The following is a 19,494-nucleotide window of genomic DNA, read 5'->3' as shown; positions in this document are numbered from 1 at the left end:
CTAGGCTGGTTTACTGACAATCAAAGAGGCAAATTATCTTGTGGTAAGTGCTCTAGGCTGGTTTACTGACAATCAAAGAGGCAAATTATCTTGTGGTAAGTGCCCTAGGCTGGTTTACTGACAATCAAAGAGGCAAATTATCTTGTGTTAAGTGCTCTAGGCTGGTTTACTGGCAATCAAAGAGGCAAATTATCTTGTGGTAAGTGCTCTAGGCTGGTTTACTGGCGATCAAAGAGGCAAATTATCTTGTGGTATAGAGACAGCTCCATTTTAAAACTTTCTAAGCTGATGTTCACTTAGATATGGAGAGATAGTCACTTAAGTTATATTTATTTCCAAACAGTGATTGATGAGAAGGGTGTGGTGGCCAGTGGGGGACACAAAATATAATCAGTGGAGAAATACAGTTGATTATCCTTTTACATACATATTTTTTTGCTTGAATTTAAGGACTTTTTAATCAGTTCTAAAAGGTGTTTATTAAAAAAAGGTTCATCACTCGAAAGTATTTTTGTATGATTCATGTTTGAAATATTTCAAAAACCACAAACATCTTGATCTATAATATATGATAATTTCTTTTTAAAAGTTGTTATTATTTTGATTGAATATTTTTTTCTAGCAAATGCCTGTGATCCTTGCTGGTAATGAGGCACAGCAGAAGAAATACCTTGGTCGAATGATGGAAGAGCCTCTCATGTGTGTAAGTAAATGATTTAAATTGATAAGATGTATGATGGACGAGCACTTGTACGTAAATAATGGATTACTAAAATAGTTAAATGATGGAAGAAAATAATGGATTATTAAAATAGTCAAATGATGGAAGAGCCTCTTGTGCGTAAATAAATAATTATGCTCGACTAGTTAAAAATGGAAGAGCCTGATTAGTGTACAAGAAACGATTTATTGACAAGTTGAATGACTGAACAGCCTCTCATGTTTAGGCAATGATTTATCTACAAGGCAAATAATGGAAGTGTATATCTATTATGTGAAAGAAAGAGCTATTCATCAAGTAAAACATCTGTACCACCCTAGGGTTCAAGGTTATGTTCAGGCAGTGCTCCACATAGAATTTCATTATTAATTTACATAAAAGCAATAAAGGCAGACAACTGAACCATGGATAGAGGAGATTTATATTTAGAGTCCTGCTGATGTTTTAGTAGATTTATTTACTGGAATAGTCCTTTATTTTTTTACTGGAATAGTCCTAATGATACGAGTACTTTATTTGATATTAAAGTTGAACATACAATGATGGAAAATGGAAGTCATTGTGTGTTAACAAATAAGAATGATGGACACATCTACTGTGTATGGACATTTTGTTGATGAATATTGGAAAAAATTGTATTTGTTACATGTCTTGGAAAACACCTGAGAGTAGTTTTGAATAAAACATAATGTGAGTCCACTTTATTATTGATATTTGTATTATACCAATTACTTGCCATGGACAGTCTTGTTTTGCAAGTGAATGTCCAGTAATTTCAACATTTATATATAAATTCAGATAATGACATGTTATCGTCAGACTTATGAGTGTTAGGATTTGAATGTCTGCAGGCCTACTGTGTAACAGAACCTGGCGCAGGATCAGATGTGGCTGGACTGAAGACAAAGGCGGTGAAGAAGGGGAACGAGTACGTCATTAACGGCAGCAAAATGTGGATCACCAATGGTGGAGTGGCTAACTGGTACTTCGTACTTGCCCGTACCGGAGATTCCAGCATGTCCACCGGAAAGGCCTTCACAGGGTTTATAGTGGATGCCAACACGCCAGGGATCACCGTCGGCAGGAAGGTAACAAAATATCACCACACACATTGTTTACTGTAGGACACTTATATCAGTAGTCTCATTCTTGTGTATTTTGTACTGCTTTCACAAGGTCATGGACAAAAAAAATGTCCTGTGTTCTATAAAAACAAAAGTTATCGTATATAGTATACATGTACTGTTTTGTCTTATTAACTTAAATACTGTGAATCTATTTTCTCATCAAATCCTGTATTTATTATTGTGCTTTTGCTTATTCCTGAGAATGTATATATTGCAAAATGTTTACAATATTTTGTTTACTTTTATGATGAAATCAAACAATAGAAAAGTTTTCTTGTATACTGTGAACAATGATTTTTTTGATTTCCTCACACTAGGAGTGGAACATGGGACAGAGGGCTTCCGATACTAGGGGAATCACATTTGAGGATGTTGTAGTGCCAGCCGAGGTACGGATAGGTTGTACAGTCAATATAGGATTAATTCTATGTAAACATTATGGAATGGGACCTTATCCAGATATTGGTAATTTTGTGGACAATAAAAATTTGCTGTTGCAAATGAGGTGCATTTCAGGAATGGTTTTATATTTTTTCCATGTGACATTACATTATGAAAAGATGGCATGATTTTTTTTCGGAAACATATTCCAGTATTGAAATCTTTTTGAGCTTTTGAAAAGAATTGTGAAATCTCAACATTAATAGCATTAGTTTAATTAATGCAGTTAGTATATTGTTTACTGAGGTATCTAAAAAAGGAAATCAATGTGCTATATCTATTCAACAAATTACTTCAGAAATTTAGACATAATTTTTTCTATGGACTTGTTAAATTATTAAGTGGTACATATTGTGATGGAGTGTCTGTACTGGTACATGTGTGATATATTACAGAATGTGTTGACAGCTGAGGGATTAGGTTTCAAGGTTGCTATGGGAGCCTTCGACAAAACAAGACCTCCCGTGAGTCCATCTGTTACCACATTTCCGTTTCCTGTATAACCTTAGAATATTCCAGTCTTTATAAATAATACTGGTGTCAAATTCTTTCTTATTTTGAACTTAAACTTTGTACTGTAAAATCTTGACTATTAAAGCTGCTAATTGTAATCAGAAATGATGACATCAAACTCAGAATAAATGTATACAAAATGTCAGATTCCATTTGCTTGATATGGTGATGAACATTCCCTGGTAGATTACTTTTCAAGGACATGACTATAAAATGTATTAACGCAGCTAATAATCTGCACCTTTTAATGAGAACAAATTTCAAGATTCACATGTTTGCAAAGATTTCATAGGTAGATAACAGCAAATTTTAACTTAATGTGTACATTTAACAAATTGATTTGTATTTTCCATTTTCCACCAGGTTGCAGCAGGAGCTGTGGGTCTTGCCCAGAGGGCACTGGATGAAGCAACAAAGTACTCAATGGAAAGGAAAACCTTTGGAAAGCAAATTTGTGAGGTAATATCCTTGTGCAATCTTGTGAATTCATTTAAATACTCTGACACTATGTTTTGAACTTAAGATTAAGTTTGAATAAGAAAATTTCTTAAAACAGAAAAATAAAAATGACATTAGGTACTGATTAATGGATTGACATCATTATCAGCATCAAGCTGTGGCATTCCTGTTGGCCGACATGGTGATTGGTGTGGAGACCTCCAGACTTGCTACATACCGTTCAGCATGGGAGATTGACCAGGGCAGGCGCAACACCTATTTCGCCTCCATAGCAAAGGCACTTGCTGGAGATGTGGCCAACAAAGCTGCTGCTGATGCTGTACAGGTAAGTGATGAAGTTGAGTACAGGTGACTGATGATATTGTGTACAGGTGACTAATGAAGTTGTCTACAGGTGACTGATCAATTTGTGTAGAGGTGTGTGATAAAGTTGTTTACAGATGAGTGATGAGGTTGTGTACAGGTTGGTGATGAGGTTGTGTACAGGTGAGTGATAAAACTGTTTACAGATGAGTGATGAGGTTGTGTACAGGTTGGTGATGAGTTGCTGTACAGGTAATTGATTAGATTGTGTACAAGTGAGTGATAAGGTTGTGTAAATGTAGGTGACAAACTTGTGTACAGGTAAGTCATGAGGTTATGTACAGATGGTAGATGAGGTTGTGTACAGGAAAGATGAGGTTGTGTACAGGTAAGTGATGAGTTGTGTACAGGAAAGATGAGGTTGTGTACAGGTAAGTGGTGAGTTGTGTACAGTTGATAGATGAGCTTATGTACAGGTGACTGATGAGGTTTTGTACCTGTTGGTGATTAGGTTGTGTACAGGTTAGTGATATACCGTAGATGGGTGATAATGTTGTGTACAGGTTAGTGATATACCGTAGATGAGTGATGAGGTTGTGTTCAGATGGGAGATAATGTTGTGTACAGGTAAGTGATATACCGTAGATGAGTGATGAGATTGTGTACAGATGGGTGATAATGTTGTGTACAGGTTAGTGATATACCGTATATGAGTGATGAGATTGTGTACAGGTAAGTGTTGAAGTTGTATAGTTTAGTTTAGTTTAGTTTATTGGCCTTTAGCCTTTCGGCTAATCAGCATAAACATTACAATACATTTTACAAAATTGAGTGAGTGATACACAGCAATACAGACATATTATGGAGGATGGACAATATGTGTAATTATTCATTTGATCTCAGTTGTGAAGCAGAAATTAAAAATTTGGAAAGATTATTCAATTTCCTCTTACTTCTAACAGAAAGTAAATTAATTAATTTAAACATAGACGGTCTAATTCTGTAATATCTGTCAATATATTGTGTTCTTACTTCGTTGTAAAATGGACAAACAAGAATAAAATGCAATTCGTCCTCTATATCGCCTAAATTACACTTTAAACAAAGTCTTTCATTACGAGGTATTCTCTCATATCTGCCCCTTTCTATACGAAGGTCGTGTGAAGATAATCTAAATTTCGCAATGGTTAAAATACAAGATTCAGGAAAAGATTTACAAAGATAATACTGAAGACAATTAACCTCGGGCAGACATCTATATAAAAAACATTTCGTGGAGTTTTCAAAAAAAATGTTCATATTTTGTATAAAAACATCACGTAGACGTAGTTTAACGTCCAGTATAAATTGATTGTTACATACAACTTTCTGGTCATACCAAACATATCCAAAACCTAGAGACATTAATATTGATTTCACATTACTAAGCCAGTTGGCCTTTGTATTTACTTCAGACAACATATCATTATACAAGGCTTTCAAAATACAGTTATCTGTTTCAAGTAATTTCAACCAATACTTAATTATTCTCATTTTCCGTATTATACAAAGTGGTAATCTACCAAGTTCAGAGTACAACATATTGTTTGGAGTACACCTTCTAACATTAAGTAAGCGCTTACATGTAAGTGATGAGCTTATGTACAGGTGACTGATGAGGTTTTGTACCTGTTGGTGATTAGGTTGTGTACAGGTTAGTGATATACCGTAGATGAGTGATGAGGTTGTGTACAGATTGGTGTGGGTGTTTGCACATTCATGCTTACTGCTGTGTCGAAGTTATAGAAAACTTAATTGAATCCACTGCAATATATTATTGATTTGGTATATAGTGATGATTTTTTTGCACTGCTGATTTTTTTTTTTACAAAATTTGAAATTAGAAAAAAAAAATGCATTTATAGTGTCAGAACATGTCTTTCTCTTCACACAGATTTTTGGTGGAAATGGTTTCAATTCGGACTATCCTGTTGAGAAATTAATGAGAGATGCCAAGATCTATCAGGTATGTATCTCATTACATGTATTACTTTTACCAGATACCACTGTGGTAGACTGTGTTAGCATTGCATTAATGCATAGTAGAATGTATTGTCCAGCTTTGGGCGGTAGTAAGTACTCTTGTTCTTTTGTACATATATATTTCCTCAAAGAACTTCCTTTGATATTTATTGAGTCACAGAGTAAAAACCTATTTCAGACTAAATTCTGTATAAAATGCTGTTATATAAATTCCATCTTTTCAGATCTATGAGGGAACTGCTCAGATCCAGAGGGTGATCATTTCTAGAGAACATCTGACGACAGCTAAGGAGACCATGTGAAAAAATTATTTACACTGAGAACATTATATTTTTGAAGTGATTTGATTGAATGAATGTATTGGGTTGTAATGTTGATCAACATGAAATTTCATTTTCAAAAGTCCAAGAACAAAGTGTAGATTAAACCAAGATCTTCACACAATTATCCTGTAGTACAATTTTAACCAAACAGGCAAGAGTCAGCTTTGGATAGCCAAGAGTCTTACCCTGAGGGTTGATGTGTTTAACATAACCTCAGGGTATAAGATTAAGGTACTGAACAGCGATATTTCTGGGACCATGGACTCTTTTTATTTTGAAAAATACATATGGTCCTCTCAAAAATGTTCTAGGAGCCAATTTTGTTATCAAAATCTCTTATAAGAACAGGGAATTGAAATATTGAAAAAGTTTAATATGTTGAAATGGTCTCTCAACATTTTCTGCAGGTTTGTGTTGTCCTAGGCTCGGTTATAACCGGCACACGGACATTAAGCCCCATCAATCAATCAATATGCAGGTTTATCCCAGAGTGCAAAACAGATGTAAGACTCCAAAGCTTATTCTATATAGTTTTATACCAAGGATGTATGTGATACAGAGGGTATATGTGATAGCAGAAGAAAACAAGTTCTATGTGGTGAACTGTTAGCAATATTATGCAGGGAGACTTTGTCCCACATTTCTCGTGATAGAATTAAATAAGAAACACATGTACTCAGGGTTTTAAATAAGAAACACATGTACTCAGGGTTTTTTCATTTATAATTTTTTGGGTGGTGTGGGTTGCAGAACACTGGATCCCTGCCTACCCATGAATCATGCTCAGGATTTGTACAATCAGTGTTGCCAAGAAATGAAATCAAAAGTTTACCTTTTCCTTATTTTATAGACTAGTAAATTATTTATTTCTATGAATGAAAGAAAAAAATACTTTGAATAGCAATTCCTATACAATGGACAATATATATTTAATTGATTTATTAATTTTACTATGATTTGCTCAATTAAGATTTCTGTATTTTAGTAAGAATAAAGAAAATCTTGGAAAAGCTGTTACAGATGGACTTGTGTTATTTGAAAATATTAGTGTCATATTTATACTCATCTCTAACATTATCATCATTTAAAAGGTGATATATCAGCAATGTGAAATAAATACAAAATTTCTTGATTAAAGTTTTTTGTTTTTATTTTTATCATCCCGATCCATTGACATAAGTCTTCAAAGAATATGAAGAGTGTGCGTCTGAATACCCTATACAGCTTGGGATTTCAAACTTATATTCCTGTGTATAATTAGAAATATACAAACGCGGTATTGAGTCTGTTTCTAGATTGGTAAACATGATGTGGTACAGTAATTGAGGTTCGAGAACTACTCGACGTGAAAATTGCAACATAAAACGACCATTAGAAATTAAAATAACCCTGTATACCATATTTGATACCTCTTCATACAGCATATTTTGTCAACCTCCCCAACAATATCATTTATCTGTAATGGCAATGAAACATTTATGGTCAGTATTTGTTTTAATAATAACTTTAATAGAAACTAATGGACTTGATCATTAAATTTGTGCATTTACGTAATTGATGGCCAGTTAATGTCTCCTACCAAACCATTATTATAAACCGAAATCCTTGATCTGTGGCTATATATCAAAGCTACATTGCGGGTTATATAGTTGGGATCCCAATAGGTACAGAAAGCTAAATTATGTTCTGCTGCAATTAAAGTTTTAATACCTTGTTGGGTTAAATTGATTTAAAAAATGATGTGTGTGATGTATTTACAATTTACAAACAATCATCCTTGAGCCAACAACAACAGTGCAATCAACGGCGTCATTTTATGAACTACTTTATTACATCAGGCATGACTAAATACAGGTTTTGGATGAGTCCAGAATTACATATACTACAACGCGTCTGTAGTCATGTGACTTGTAAGAGCAATCACACTAGTTGGGAGCATCCAGGGACCAGCATCAACCATGTTCAGGGGTTGAGGTGGGGACCAATAAGGAAAATGGATGGGACAAGTCTCTAAAAGATAAAAGAAAAGACACTATAACATGCACTTCTTAAGATCAGGTGAAGGGATTTGAACCCGATTTAGTGAGTAACATTCCCAGGCCATGGTGATTGAATCTTGTATGAATGAAGAATATGCCAGTGTTATGGGCAGTGAGGATGCAGGGCAAGAAGGTCTGTTTCCCTGTGTCCAAGCTCTCCATGTCATAGAACTCGCTTTGTAAACCATCTCCCTCCGTGCCAACTTCAACATGTCATGGTTTGGCAAATATACAGTACAGGTATTTAAAACACTGAACAATTTCAAATCATCACAAATTTATTAAGTTAGACATTGGTCCAGTTTGTTTCGTTGCAGTTAAAAATCTTCGTCATAGATTTCCACCACATATTTAAAGGTCAATGCAAAATTTTAACAAGAAAATAGAGCTATTTATTATCTTAAAAAGTTCTATTACAATAATCTACCACAAAAGTCTGTCAAAGTCCATCAAAATATCTACAGGGTTAATAGCCAAATCTTGTGTACAGGTCTGTAACAACAGTCATTCATTCCAACCACACCAACAAAACAATAATTATTAAAGTGTGGGATAGACATAATTTGATCTTGACATCGACAAATTAAATTTTCACATATTTTACTGACATTGTTTCCTGGTAGAATTCATACTTACATAATGTCAAAATACTCTGAAAATATCATTCCTATTTTTATGTAATATTTGTTGCTTGTTATCGAGCTTAAATTCGTATTAAAGATGTTAAATGCGACCCAAGAAAATAAACACATCAAGTAATACTTAAATATATTTACCATTCTATGGCACTGACAAATATATCACCCCTCCAAGTTCTTATGGGATTCATATCGGCTATGAATTCCATGGCCCACCTATTGAGGTCATCATAATGATGTCATAATTGTAACGTCAGATACCACTGGCCCTACCTAGATGGCTGTTATATTCATCAAAAATGCAGGATTTGTTAAACAAATTTTAATTTTTCATAATATTAAAATATCAAAAAATGGTTAATATAAGTATTGCACAGCCGTCAGTTGGCATTCACAGGCAATTTGATTGCCAATTGGAACTTAACAAATTCAAAATGAAATGCTAGCACTTTTTATGATAAATCGGGTTCCAATTGGCATGAATATTGTCTATGAATGCCAATTGAAAGCAGTTAAAATCTTAAATGACTACAAGATACACATTACTCGATTTAAGTGGATCAAACTAAACCTGTTTCCTTGTACACTGTATCTGTACAGATTTAGGTCAAGGTTGAGAGGTATATATACATGACACCAAGAAAGGAAACAACCGTATGAAAATTTGTAACAAAAGCAGCATAGCTGGACGAATGATTCGTTAGTGGTACCCATGTTCCTAATGGAGGAATGTCATAGCATATAGAAAGAAAAGATTCTTCAATGAAAAAGAAAGATATGTTTCACACTTTGGCTACATTCGCGTATCCCGGTTGAAACGGTACGTGTGGTGCAGAAATTTTCCAGGATAAACGAACACACTTGGACCGTTCTATAAGCAGAGCTAAAAATTCACAGTTTCGGAGAATAAAAAACAATGTATCAAGAATATTATGCCCTTCTCTCATGCATCCACTAAATTACATGACGTATCTTAAAAATTACATGAGACTTGACATTGTTTAAGAAAGAAATAACGCACATTGGCAATAGTCAGCATTTTAGTTTCGGTCAGGTACGTCTGGACCCCTCAATCTACACGTTCCAAATTTTCCTGAGATCAGCCTCGGTCCAGATCTGTACCTGTCGTTTCCTTTACAGGTTCAACCGGTTCAACCAAATACGCGAATGTAGCCTAGGTCTACTAGATATACTCACGCAAATACAGCAACAAACAACAACATCTGAACTAATTACTGAACCAGCAGTATTTAAAAAAAAAACATTGAACAAAAATAACAAAACGAATACTGTACTTCAAAGTAAAAAAACAAAGGATGTAAACCATATTACACAGCTAGAATATGCTCAACTGAATTATGTACACCAAAGATCAATACAGTTATATTATACGACTCTATAACACTAAAATTGACCTCCTGTGATGGACCAGTAAGTGTATTAAGTGAAGTATTTACATGAATTAGTATTCTGGTTTCACACAACTCTCGTCAAAATGTTTTTAAAAAAATTGACAGCTGAGCATGACTTATTGGTGAAATGAAAATTAGCATCACATGACAAATATCTGCTTGGAAAAATACAACAATAAAATAAAGCTAATTCATTAAATTTAAATAATTGGATTGTCCAGGTCACATTGTCTTGTAGGCACCGTGGTAGACACGAAAGCACATTACTTTACATTTTGACATGACAGAATTCATATAATCAACAGAATGTTTATATATTATGGTGGAATATCAACTCAGTATTCAAAAATGTTGGATAAAATAATTAACTCCAGCCAAAGCATCCTTTTTCGAAATACTGAGTTTATATTGTTCACCGCAATTCACATACAATGATTATTTCTTAGATAAATAGATGATTTAAAAAAACAACCTTGTTCACTAAATAATTTGAAATACAAGTGGAATCAACATTAAATAAAAAGTGAGTAAAACGTAAGAATGTAATTTCAATTTAATATTTAAAATTCAAAATCCAGTAAATTCTTTGAAACTGGAAAAATTACCAGCAGGCTTTCTGTCTTTCAGACCAGGTTGTTATCAGCAGAACTTTTCTTACAACACACAAAGTTTTGTAAAGGACTTGAGAAAAATAAAACATAAACATTGATATGTTTAATACATTGTTAAAGGGCGTCTATTTTGATCAGTATTGTCATGCGAACATCAATATACAGATTTCGTCAAGTTTTGTTCCCCTCTTACATAATAACTGCATCTCATCACTTTGAGTCAGTTCAGTGTTGTGAAAAAACTACAAACCGGTGTAATCCTTTATTTCTCATTTCATGTAAAAATACTGCTATATCTATAGTTACACACATACCATTTCTGTTATATTATTGCTAGCGTCTCAGCATTAAGAGAATAAATTACACAAAAAAATATTACAAGTATCACATAAATCTCATTATTAATACATTGTAGTGATACAGCCTGTTTTCAGACACAATACAATATGAGGTTCCAGATTGCACAAGTCACAATATAAGGAAATTGTACTTGTTTTGCCCCGGACAGCCAGTACTCTATTTTGGCTGAAACTTCTAGGTTTATTATCAGCTTATCAAGTCAACCGACTGAAACTTCAACTGCTTCCAAAATGGCCATAAAACAAAATGGCAAAGTGTGCATCCGTCCTTCTCAATATTTACACAGGTTCTGATTTCAATATTCATTTGTTGGTACTGACGTTTGTTTTTATCCTCCAGAGTGCTACATGCATTCCTAAATCTATTGGTCAACACAAGTACTGTCAACAAGTATTTATAATTATCAATATTTAGCATCAAGTATTATAAATAACACATTATTTGCGCAGTCAAAAATAAGCACACCACACTGACACATTCGTATGCCTGAATAGGAGGTAAAACAAATTATAGGTTTAAAATGTGGCAAATAATTTCAGTCTACAATTAATTATAATTAAATTAATTTCCAATGCATGTTAAAATTTTGAAATAAGCCTAGTTACAAGGCTCTTCCAAGCTTAAAAAGAAAACTCAATCTCAATTCAGGTGAATGAAATTCAATATGCTTTTATCACATTACAATGTACGAAGAATGTATCGGTGTGCAAATATTTGTGAACAACTTTTCTTTGTTAAACCATCGTCAAATCTTCAATGGCATCCACATATGTGTTTCTTGTAAATTGTTTTGACATCAAAATGTCGTGACGGCATGATTATTGTCTTAACTCCAATGTCAGAATGAATTCAATTACACGAGGCAATACGCAAAAAAATTATGTCATGGGTGTATTGAATGGTACAATGATCAGCAGAGAGTAAACTTAAAACTACAGCAGTGTGTAGGCATTGAGACGATGTCATAATTAACTACCAGTATGTACCGTACAATGTATGCTATTAATATCACAGACGAAGTCTTGGTCTCGTTAATGTTTTGGCTCCAAAAATGATGCACTTCAGAATCAATATATGTCTTATAATTCATAATGAAAGGTGTGACTAAAATATCAGGTCCTTTGTACCTTTTTAGTTTTATAAACCGTGAACACTTTCATCACACTAGATCACATCCCAGTTGAAATGTAATTTTTGAAGTTACCAGTAATCAAATTTCGTCATATAAATTTGTTCACCAAAAAAACCAGGAACCTACCTATTACAATCTTATCATTCAAATAACAAACCACATATCCAATGAAAATGAAAAGAAAACAGAAGAAAAAATTGTTCTTTAAGAAAACAAGTAAGACAGTCACACAGGTGTCAACCTCTGAAATTTCCAATGAGGGAGATCTCCCTCATTCCACATTTCCAATGACGGAAACGCGACTGAAACTGCTTTGCTCAATTTATCTTTTCCTTTTCATGTACCAAAACAACTCCAAAAGCATTCATTTGATTCAAACACACCTGTTATTATCATTACATACACTGCAGTAACTAGGAGATCATTTGACCACAGGATGTAGATTTTGAGTTTGTGTGAGTTTGGACTTGAATGAGGGAGTTTCGCAGGAAATTGGTAAATTTGGTCAAAATGAGGTCTGACAGCTATGCAGTCACATGGCAATACAACCATCACACTATACTACTGTTCTTTTTACGCATCTCTGTCTTCTTTTCGTACAGAACCTCCCACCTTCTGCTCTTGGCCCGACACAGAAAACAGTATATGTTGTGGAAACAGCCCTGATCAAACGGGTTATAGTCATCCTCCAGATATTTCAGGTAGGTTATTTTTTCCCTGGCGGCACATTCCCAAGTGGTCATATTTTTCACCATAAGATACGAATGAAAGGCGAGGAGTCCCAACACTGTGAATCCGCCGAGAATCAGTACCATGATGTCAATAAAGAGGAGAACATTGCTGTGGAACCAGCCCTCCCAACCGTCTTCCTGATCAAAACCTCTCCTGCAACCCAAACACATATCAGAAATGATCTCACAATGACAATAGGGGTATTGGAAGTGAAATATATGGTACTAGAAATCATCTATCGCACTGTTGTCTGCCAGACTGACCACCAGGTGGCGGTCCCCCGATAGTATGCAGCACATGCAGTACCAGGTCAGTCCGGGCAATGCATTACATACCTACTACGAGATGGACAGAAAACATTCGAATACATATTGTCAACTTTATAGGACGATTCTATTTTAGTACAATACATATGATGAGAATGGAAACTTTAATCAACCATGTTGAGACCGGATTATTTTGAAGGATAATACCTGATAAGATTGTAGATTTAAGGAGAACGGGTATAATTAAGTAATTAGAAGTTTCTGTAAAGTCAAATGATAACTTATCATGAAAAAGGTAAGTTACAATAAAATTGCATCGTTTGTGCATTTTGGGCATTCGTGATCAGTATGTGTAGTCACAAGGGTGTTGGGTTTGGCAGAGAATTGAATAAAAGATACTGGAGGTGAAGGGCAAGTATGACCATGCAGATATAGGGACGGTCCACCAGAATAAATTTGTCCACTGACTCATGCTACATGATACTTTGGGCATACTGACCAGGTGATGACAAAGGTCCAAAGTATGAGGAGAGCTGTGGACAGGAGGAAGAGCCAGAAAAATCGGTGGTTTCTCTCCCCAACACATGTCTCCAGCCAAGGGCAGTGGTGGTCATACTTCCTCACACACTTATTACAATCCTCACAGTGCTTGCTCCTCATTGGTTGCTGTAAGTATCCAATCACAACCATGAAAATTGTTCATCAAACCTAGTAACAATGATATTTAAGCAGAAATATAAGCCACAGACATACTTATACCCTGGCTCGACCAGGTTTTTATTGTCACAGTGATCAGTTAGAGGCCTTAGCTGCTATCTTGAATCCCAAAATCTAAATATATCCTTTGTAATATACAACATATTCCCCTATGTATCACTATAACAAAATATCAACAAAGTACGATCTATTGAACTCAAGTTATAACTGTTATTGCCTATAAGCCAATCAGAGGCCATGGCAGTCATCTTAAATCCCAAAAATTACAAATTACAAAAAATTACAAACTAGCCATTTGATGCAAAGTACAATCTCTTATGTGTCACTCCTGGAATGTCTTTGTAATTTGTCACATGGTTTTGGAAAAAAATTCTGGTCAGAGTATGACATGACCTACCATGATATACCAATCATGTAGATTATTTTTTCTTTAAATCACTCCAAACAAGCTTTTATCCACAGACAGATGGACGAATAGACTCTAGTACTCCCCCCTTATAACCCCCTAACTTTGTTGTGGGGGAAGGGGGAGGACAGGCTTAAATAAATATACTCTTTTTCAGCAGATTTTCAAAATATAATTTTCTTGTTCAGCTGTACCTCAATTTCACAATAGTCACAGTATCTGTAGAGTTTTTCTGTGTCAATCTCTCCAGTAGCTGTCCGTAACATAGGAGTGTGGTCCTCTGTCTCCGGGTCAACATCCTCATCACTATCATCCTTAGGAGGGTGTTTCAGAGCCGACTTCTACAGCAAACCGGCACAGGTCACGCAGATAAAGATAAACAGTGTAAAAGTGAAACAAGAGTACCGCGGGGTGGAACAATATACGCCCGTTGAATGCCATATAGTGTTATCCAATTTCTTACATTGAAATAAGATCTGCATCATTCAAAGAGTGGTTAGCTGACAAGCTATTAAAATGTAGGAGAAAATCTCCGGATAAAAAAACCCAAATACTGAAATAAACAAAGGGCAATAACTTTTGCAAAAATTGTTGAATCAAAATTCTTTTCAAGGAAACACAACAACATATCATCATGATTATTGAGCTTACTAAGTTTCAAAGAGATCCGTTGAAAAATGAAGGAGATCTCTGGACAAAAATCAAATACTGAAATGAACAAAGGGCAATAACTTTTGCAAAAAGTGTCAAATCAAAATTCTTTTAAAGGAAACACAACAACATATCATCACGATTATTGAGCTTACTAAGTTTCAAAGAGATCCGTTGAAAAATGAAGGAGATCTCTGGACAAAAATCAAATACTGAAATAAACAAAGGGCAATTACTTTTGGAAAAATTGTCGAATCAAAATTCTTTTCAAGGAAACACAACTTCATATCATGATTATACCGTATACCAAGTTTCAAAGAGATCTGTTAAAAAATGTAGGAGGAGATTGCCGGACAAAATTCAAATACTGAAATAAACAAAGGGCAATAACTTTTGCAAAAAGTGTCAAATCAAAATTCTTTTAAAGGAAACACAACAACATATCATGATTATTTAGCCGGACAAAAAAATCAAATACTGAAATAAACAATGGGCAATAACTTTTGGAAAAATTGTTGAATCAAAATTCTATTACGGGAGACACAACTTCATATCATGATTATAATTTATACCAAGTTTCAAACAGATCGGTCGAAAAATGTAGGAGGAGATTGCCGGACAAACAAAAGTTTACGCCGGACGGATGGACGAAAGGACAATGTGTGTATAAATTGTGTATTGAATACATCAAGAAGCAAAAATTGTGTGCAAAATATTACACAAGATTCTGTTTACAGGTAGTGTATTGAGACAATGGGTACATTTGCGTATCCGGTTGAACCTGTAAAGAAAATGACAGACACAGATCTGAACCGAGGCTGACAGATCGGGACGTTGCTTACCTTATGTACATGTGCCATGACAGCAACATATCCTGGGTCTATGAGACAGATCGGGACTATGCTTACCTTATGTACATGTGCAATGACAGGAACATATCCTGGGTCTATGAGACAGATCGGGACGTTGCTTACCTTATGTACATGTGCCATGACAGGAACATATCCTGGGTCTATGAGACAGATCGGGACTATGCTTACCTTATGTACATGTGCAATGACAGGAACATATCCTGGGTCTATGAGACTGATCGGGACTATGCTTACCTTATGTACATGGGCCATGACAGGAACATATCCTGGGTCTACGAGACAGGCAGTGAAGTACATGACGAGGGAAAACACCAGCAGACAGACGTAGCTTATCCCATACAGTGGGTCAGCGAACTCCACCAGTGCATGCTGCAGAGCTGTTCATAAAACATACATGTTAAATTAACCCCTTCACCACTGTGGACCATAATGGACTCATCCAGATCAATGCACGATAGAGTTTACTAAAGTTACATAGGGGTGAAATAACTTAATAATTTAATTAGAACCACACCTGGGATCAATAAACATGCTTTTGCTTCAATTTATTCAGCATATTTTCTGTCTACAGATTAGAGGAACTTGCCGGAATCTTGAGAGGTTGAGAACTTTTCAAGAAAAATTACAAGAAAAAACAATCAAATGAACAGACATTCAATCTTTCCGATTCTTCAAATTTTGCAATATCTATATGTTGGTGATGTTGTCTTTTATGCCATCATGGTCTTTTCTTTGAATTGAAATGTCAAATACAACTATGAACTTCCAGACTTTATAAAGGTTCAAGTACTAGTACTGTAGTGATGGACTGATAAATGATTGTCAAGGTCAATTATTTGAGGTAACTTATATTAATACATGTAGAATTTCACCCCAGGTAGCTACATGTGTTGACCAAATATCATAATACACCAGTACTGTCGGTAGAAATTTAAAATTGTGTCAGACATGTGCAGAAATAAGTACCTGTTTTCTTGAACAGCAGAGTTGAGGGCACGGCCAGACAAATCAATGTGTGACATGTACGGATAAACAGACCCACCCCACATGAACACTTCCGGCAAGACATGTTAATTCTGGTACAATTCCGACCAATCATTCCCTGGGACACTCAACTCAAGACCAATCATTCCCTGGGACACTCAACTCAAGACCAATCCATTGATCCAAAACACTGTCTTCATCCTGACCTGCTCTAGTTCTACTGCAATATAAAGAATCTTAAATTACATTGTGTCAAACTTTTTAACCATTTGAATATCATTATCAGGAAAATTCCATTTGAATGTAACGTTATATAAAAGCATAGGTGTTTGAAATTCTGTGATAAAAGAACTCCATTGATAAGTTGCCTTAAAAGCGACAGCTGTAGGGAATTTACATTGGTCGCGGTTTCGAGCCCCAGTGACAGCACTTTATTTATCACTTACGTACATGTATTCCTCGTCCTACTACAAACTGGTGCCGTTGACCCTCGCCATTCAAGGAAGGAGAACCCTTGGCAGGGAGTCAAAGAACCTGGGTTGGTGATTGAAAAAATAGTGTAAAATAAGTGCATTGATTAGGTTGCCTTACAAGCGTCAGCTGTACAGTAGGGAATTTCCCTTTAGCCCAGCTGAGTATAGAGAATCGTCAACGATTAGACCTCATGGCTGTTTTTAATTCTTATGTTCCTGTACGATGCGATTCAAGTGAATACATTGGTCAACTCACAGGCCAGATGATGATCCAGATGTGTGTTCCTGGACTTGTTCACAGTATCGACACCACAAACTTTTCTGCGAAATGGAAGGCCAACTCAGAGACGTATATAATGTTATATACGTCTCTGGCCGTTGAATAGCCTTTCCCTTGCTGATGTGTCTGTGTTATTTCGAACTATTTGAAAGCAATATAATACAACAAAACGATTATTACGGAAAACAAACCTTTGGAAACTTTCCTTCAGAGCAACAGAATGTTCAAATTGTTCCAAAACTGACACTGCATCGTAATATGCTGGGATCAAAACACAAGAGATGTTCCGAATGGGAAAAACTAAAATTAAAAACAATAAAATCCGGGAAAATATTAGGTTAAGGATGCATTCCTTTGATTACTTTTACTATTTTCATTCCAATGACAGATGCCCATTTCACTTATTTTACCAAAATCCACAGGTTAGTTGAATCACGGACTTAGATAACTAATTCCGTGGTGGAATTTATGATATATTGGTTTGGAACGATCTATGGTAGCAGTGTACAGTAGCGTACGATGGCCATGGGTGATATTTTTGTACCCCAAGGATATGACCTTGATCTCAACCTCTCTTTTTTGACACTGAATATAGAGTAGGGGTATCAGCATAAGGCCACCACAATAACTAACGCTGCTAATAACGAAATACGATCTTCGGATACCCACAGATTCGACTCAATATCAAATGAGGTTCATATACTGTACATACTTGTAAATTGGTATAAAAAATAGCTCAATTTAGGCACAGGGACTTGAAGTTGAGGATTTTGTTACAGCTATATTTGGACCTAGACTAAGGTTTTCAGAGTAGTTTACATGTTTTAGGGGTTAAGGTCGACTTTCGGTAGAAATGAAACCTCAAGGATTATATAAGCTCGTATCAAGGGATTGCTAAGTCTGTGTTGTATATGATCATTGGGGTTGATTTTTTTTTACCGAAAGTCGATCTAAACCTCTGAGACATGTAAAGTTACTCTGAACACCTTAGTTTATAGCTGTAGCACATTCACATGTACCTGTGCATTTTGGGTATCCTCATGGTAGAAAACTCATTCTTTAGTACCAGAAGATGGCAGTTACCTTGACGTTTGAACCATATAGCTCAGATGTAATTCCGTAAATTATTACATAAAAAGAATAAATACAGTATCATATTATCAGCACTGGGACTCAGTATGGTTGAAAATAACCCACAATAATTAATATAGGATCTCCTCGACCACTGAAGAGATTACAATTTGCCGTTCAGTGACCTACTGATGATCTATAATTCGATAATAATGGTAGTTAGTGAGTTAATTCTATAAAAGAAATGAATAATGAAACCACCAAAAAAGTAAACACTCTGCCGGTAAATATATCGTAAATGAATTAATTACTATGCAGCTTTTTATGTCATTTCCAGCTTAGTGCTTATTGGACACTGCCTTAGTGCTTATTGGACACTGCCTTAGTGTTTATTGGACACTGCCTTAGTGGTTATTGGACACTGCCTTAGTGCTTATTGGACACTGACTTAGTGCTTATTGGACACTGGCTTAGTGTTTATTGGACACTGCCTTAGTGCTTATTGGACACTGACTTAGTGCTTAGTGGACACTGCCTTAGTGTTTATTGGACACTGCCTTAGTGCTTATTGGAAACTGCCTTAGTGCTTATTGTACACTGCCTTAGTGGTTATTGTACACTGACTTAGTGCTTATTGTACACTGACTTAGTGCTTATTGGACACTGCCTTAGTGGTTATTGGACACTGCCTTAGTGCTTATTGGACACTGCCTTAGTGCTTATTGGACACTTCCTTAGTGCTTATTGTACACTGACTTAGTGCTTATTGTACACTGACTTAGTGCTTATTGGACACTGCCTTAGTGGTTATTGGACACTGCCTTAGTGCTTATTGGACACTGACTTAGTGCTTAGTGGACACTGCCTTAGTGTTTATTGGACACTGCCTTAGTGCTTATTGGACACTGACTTAGTGCTTATTGGACACTGGCTTAGTGTTT

At 35.5% G+C, this 19,494-nt stretch overlaps 2 protein-coding genes across 6 annotated transcripts in view; one reads left to right on the top strand and one right to left on the bottom strand.

Moving 5' to 3' along the window:
• LOC110467447 (medium-chain specific acyl-CoA dehydrogenase, mitochondrial-like) overlaps positions 1-7,039 on the top strand; it is a 14,384-nt gene extending 7,345 nt beyond the window's left edge. Inside the window, exons 6-13 of the mRNA XM_021524617.1 lie at positions 623-703; positions 1,573-1,809; positions 2,166-2,237; positions 2,685-2,753; positions 3,166-3,261; positions 3,410-3,586; positions 5,498-5,569; positions 5,811-7,039. Coding sequence (XP_021380292.1) covers positions 623-703; positions 1,573-1,809; positions 2,166-2,237; positions 2,685-2,753; positions 3,166-3,261; positions 3,410-3,586; positions 5,498-5,569; positions 5,811-5,888 — 882 coding nt within the window. The 3' untranslated portion in view covers positions 5,889-7,039. The remainder of the gene's footprint in view (positions 1-622; positions 704-1,572; positions 1,810-2,165; positions 2,238-2,684; positions 2,754-3,165; positions 3,262-3,409; positions 3,587-5,497; positions 5,570-5,810) is intronic.
• A 2,649-nt stretch (positions 7,040-9,688) lies between these two features.
• On the bottom strand, positions 9,689-17,757 carry LOC110467438 (probable palmitoyltransferase ZDHHC12). 5 transcript variants are annotated; one of them, XM_021524610.1, is made up of 8 exons: positions 17,674-17,757; positions 17,176-17,263; positions 16,900-16,949; positions 16,712-16,868; positions 15,980-16,122; positions 14,417-14,563; positions 13,599-13,765; positions 9,689-12,986 (listed from the first exon to the last, which is right to left on the bottom strand). In XM_021524610.1, the coding sequence occupies exons 4-8, from the start codon at positions 16,842-16,844 to the stop codon at positions 12,653-12,655; spliced, it is 924 nt and encodes a 307-aa protein (XP_021380285.1). In that variant the 5' UTR covers positions 16,845-16,868; positions 16,900-16,949; positions 17,176-17,263; positions 17,674-17,757; the 3' UTR covers positions 9,689-12,652. The 5 variants fall into 5 exon arrangements, with proteins under 5 accessions (XP_021380285.1, XP_021380282.1, XP_021380280.1 ...); XM_021524607.1 differs by having other exon boundaries at positions 16,712-16,949; positions 17,459-17,757; XM_021524605.1 differs by having other exon boundaries at positions 16,712-16,949.
• Between the last annotated feature and the right edge of the window lie 1,737 nt (positions 17,758-19,494).

This window comes from Mizuhopecten yessoensis, unplaced genomic scaffold, assembly GCF_002113885.1.
Source record: "Mizuhopecten yessoensis strain PY_sf001 unplaced genomic scaffold, ASM211388v2 scaffold11173, whole genome shotgun sequence".
Taxonomy (NCBI): domain Eukaryota; kingdom Metazoa; phylum Mollusca; class Bivalvia; order Pectinida; family Pectinidae; genus Mizuhopecten; species Mizuhopecten yessoensis.
Note: the sequence above shows the minus strand (reverse complement) of the source record. Positions and strands in the feature narration are given on the sequence as shown.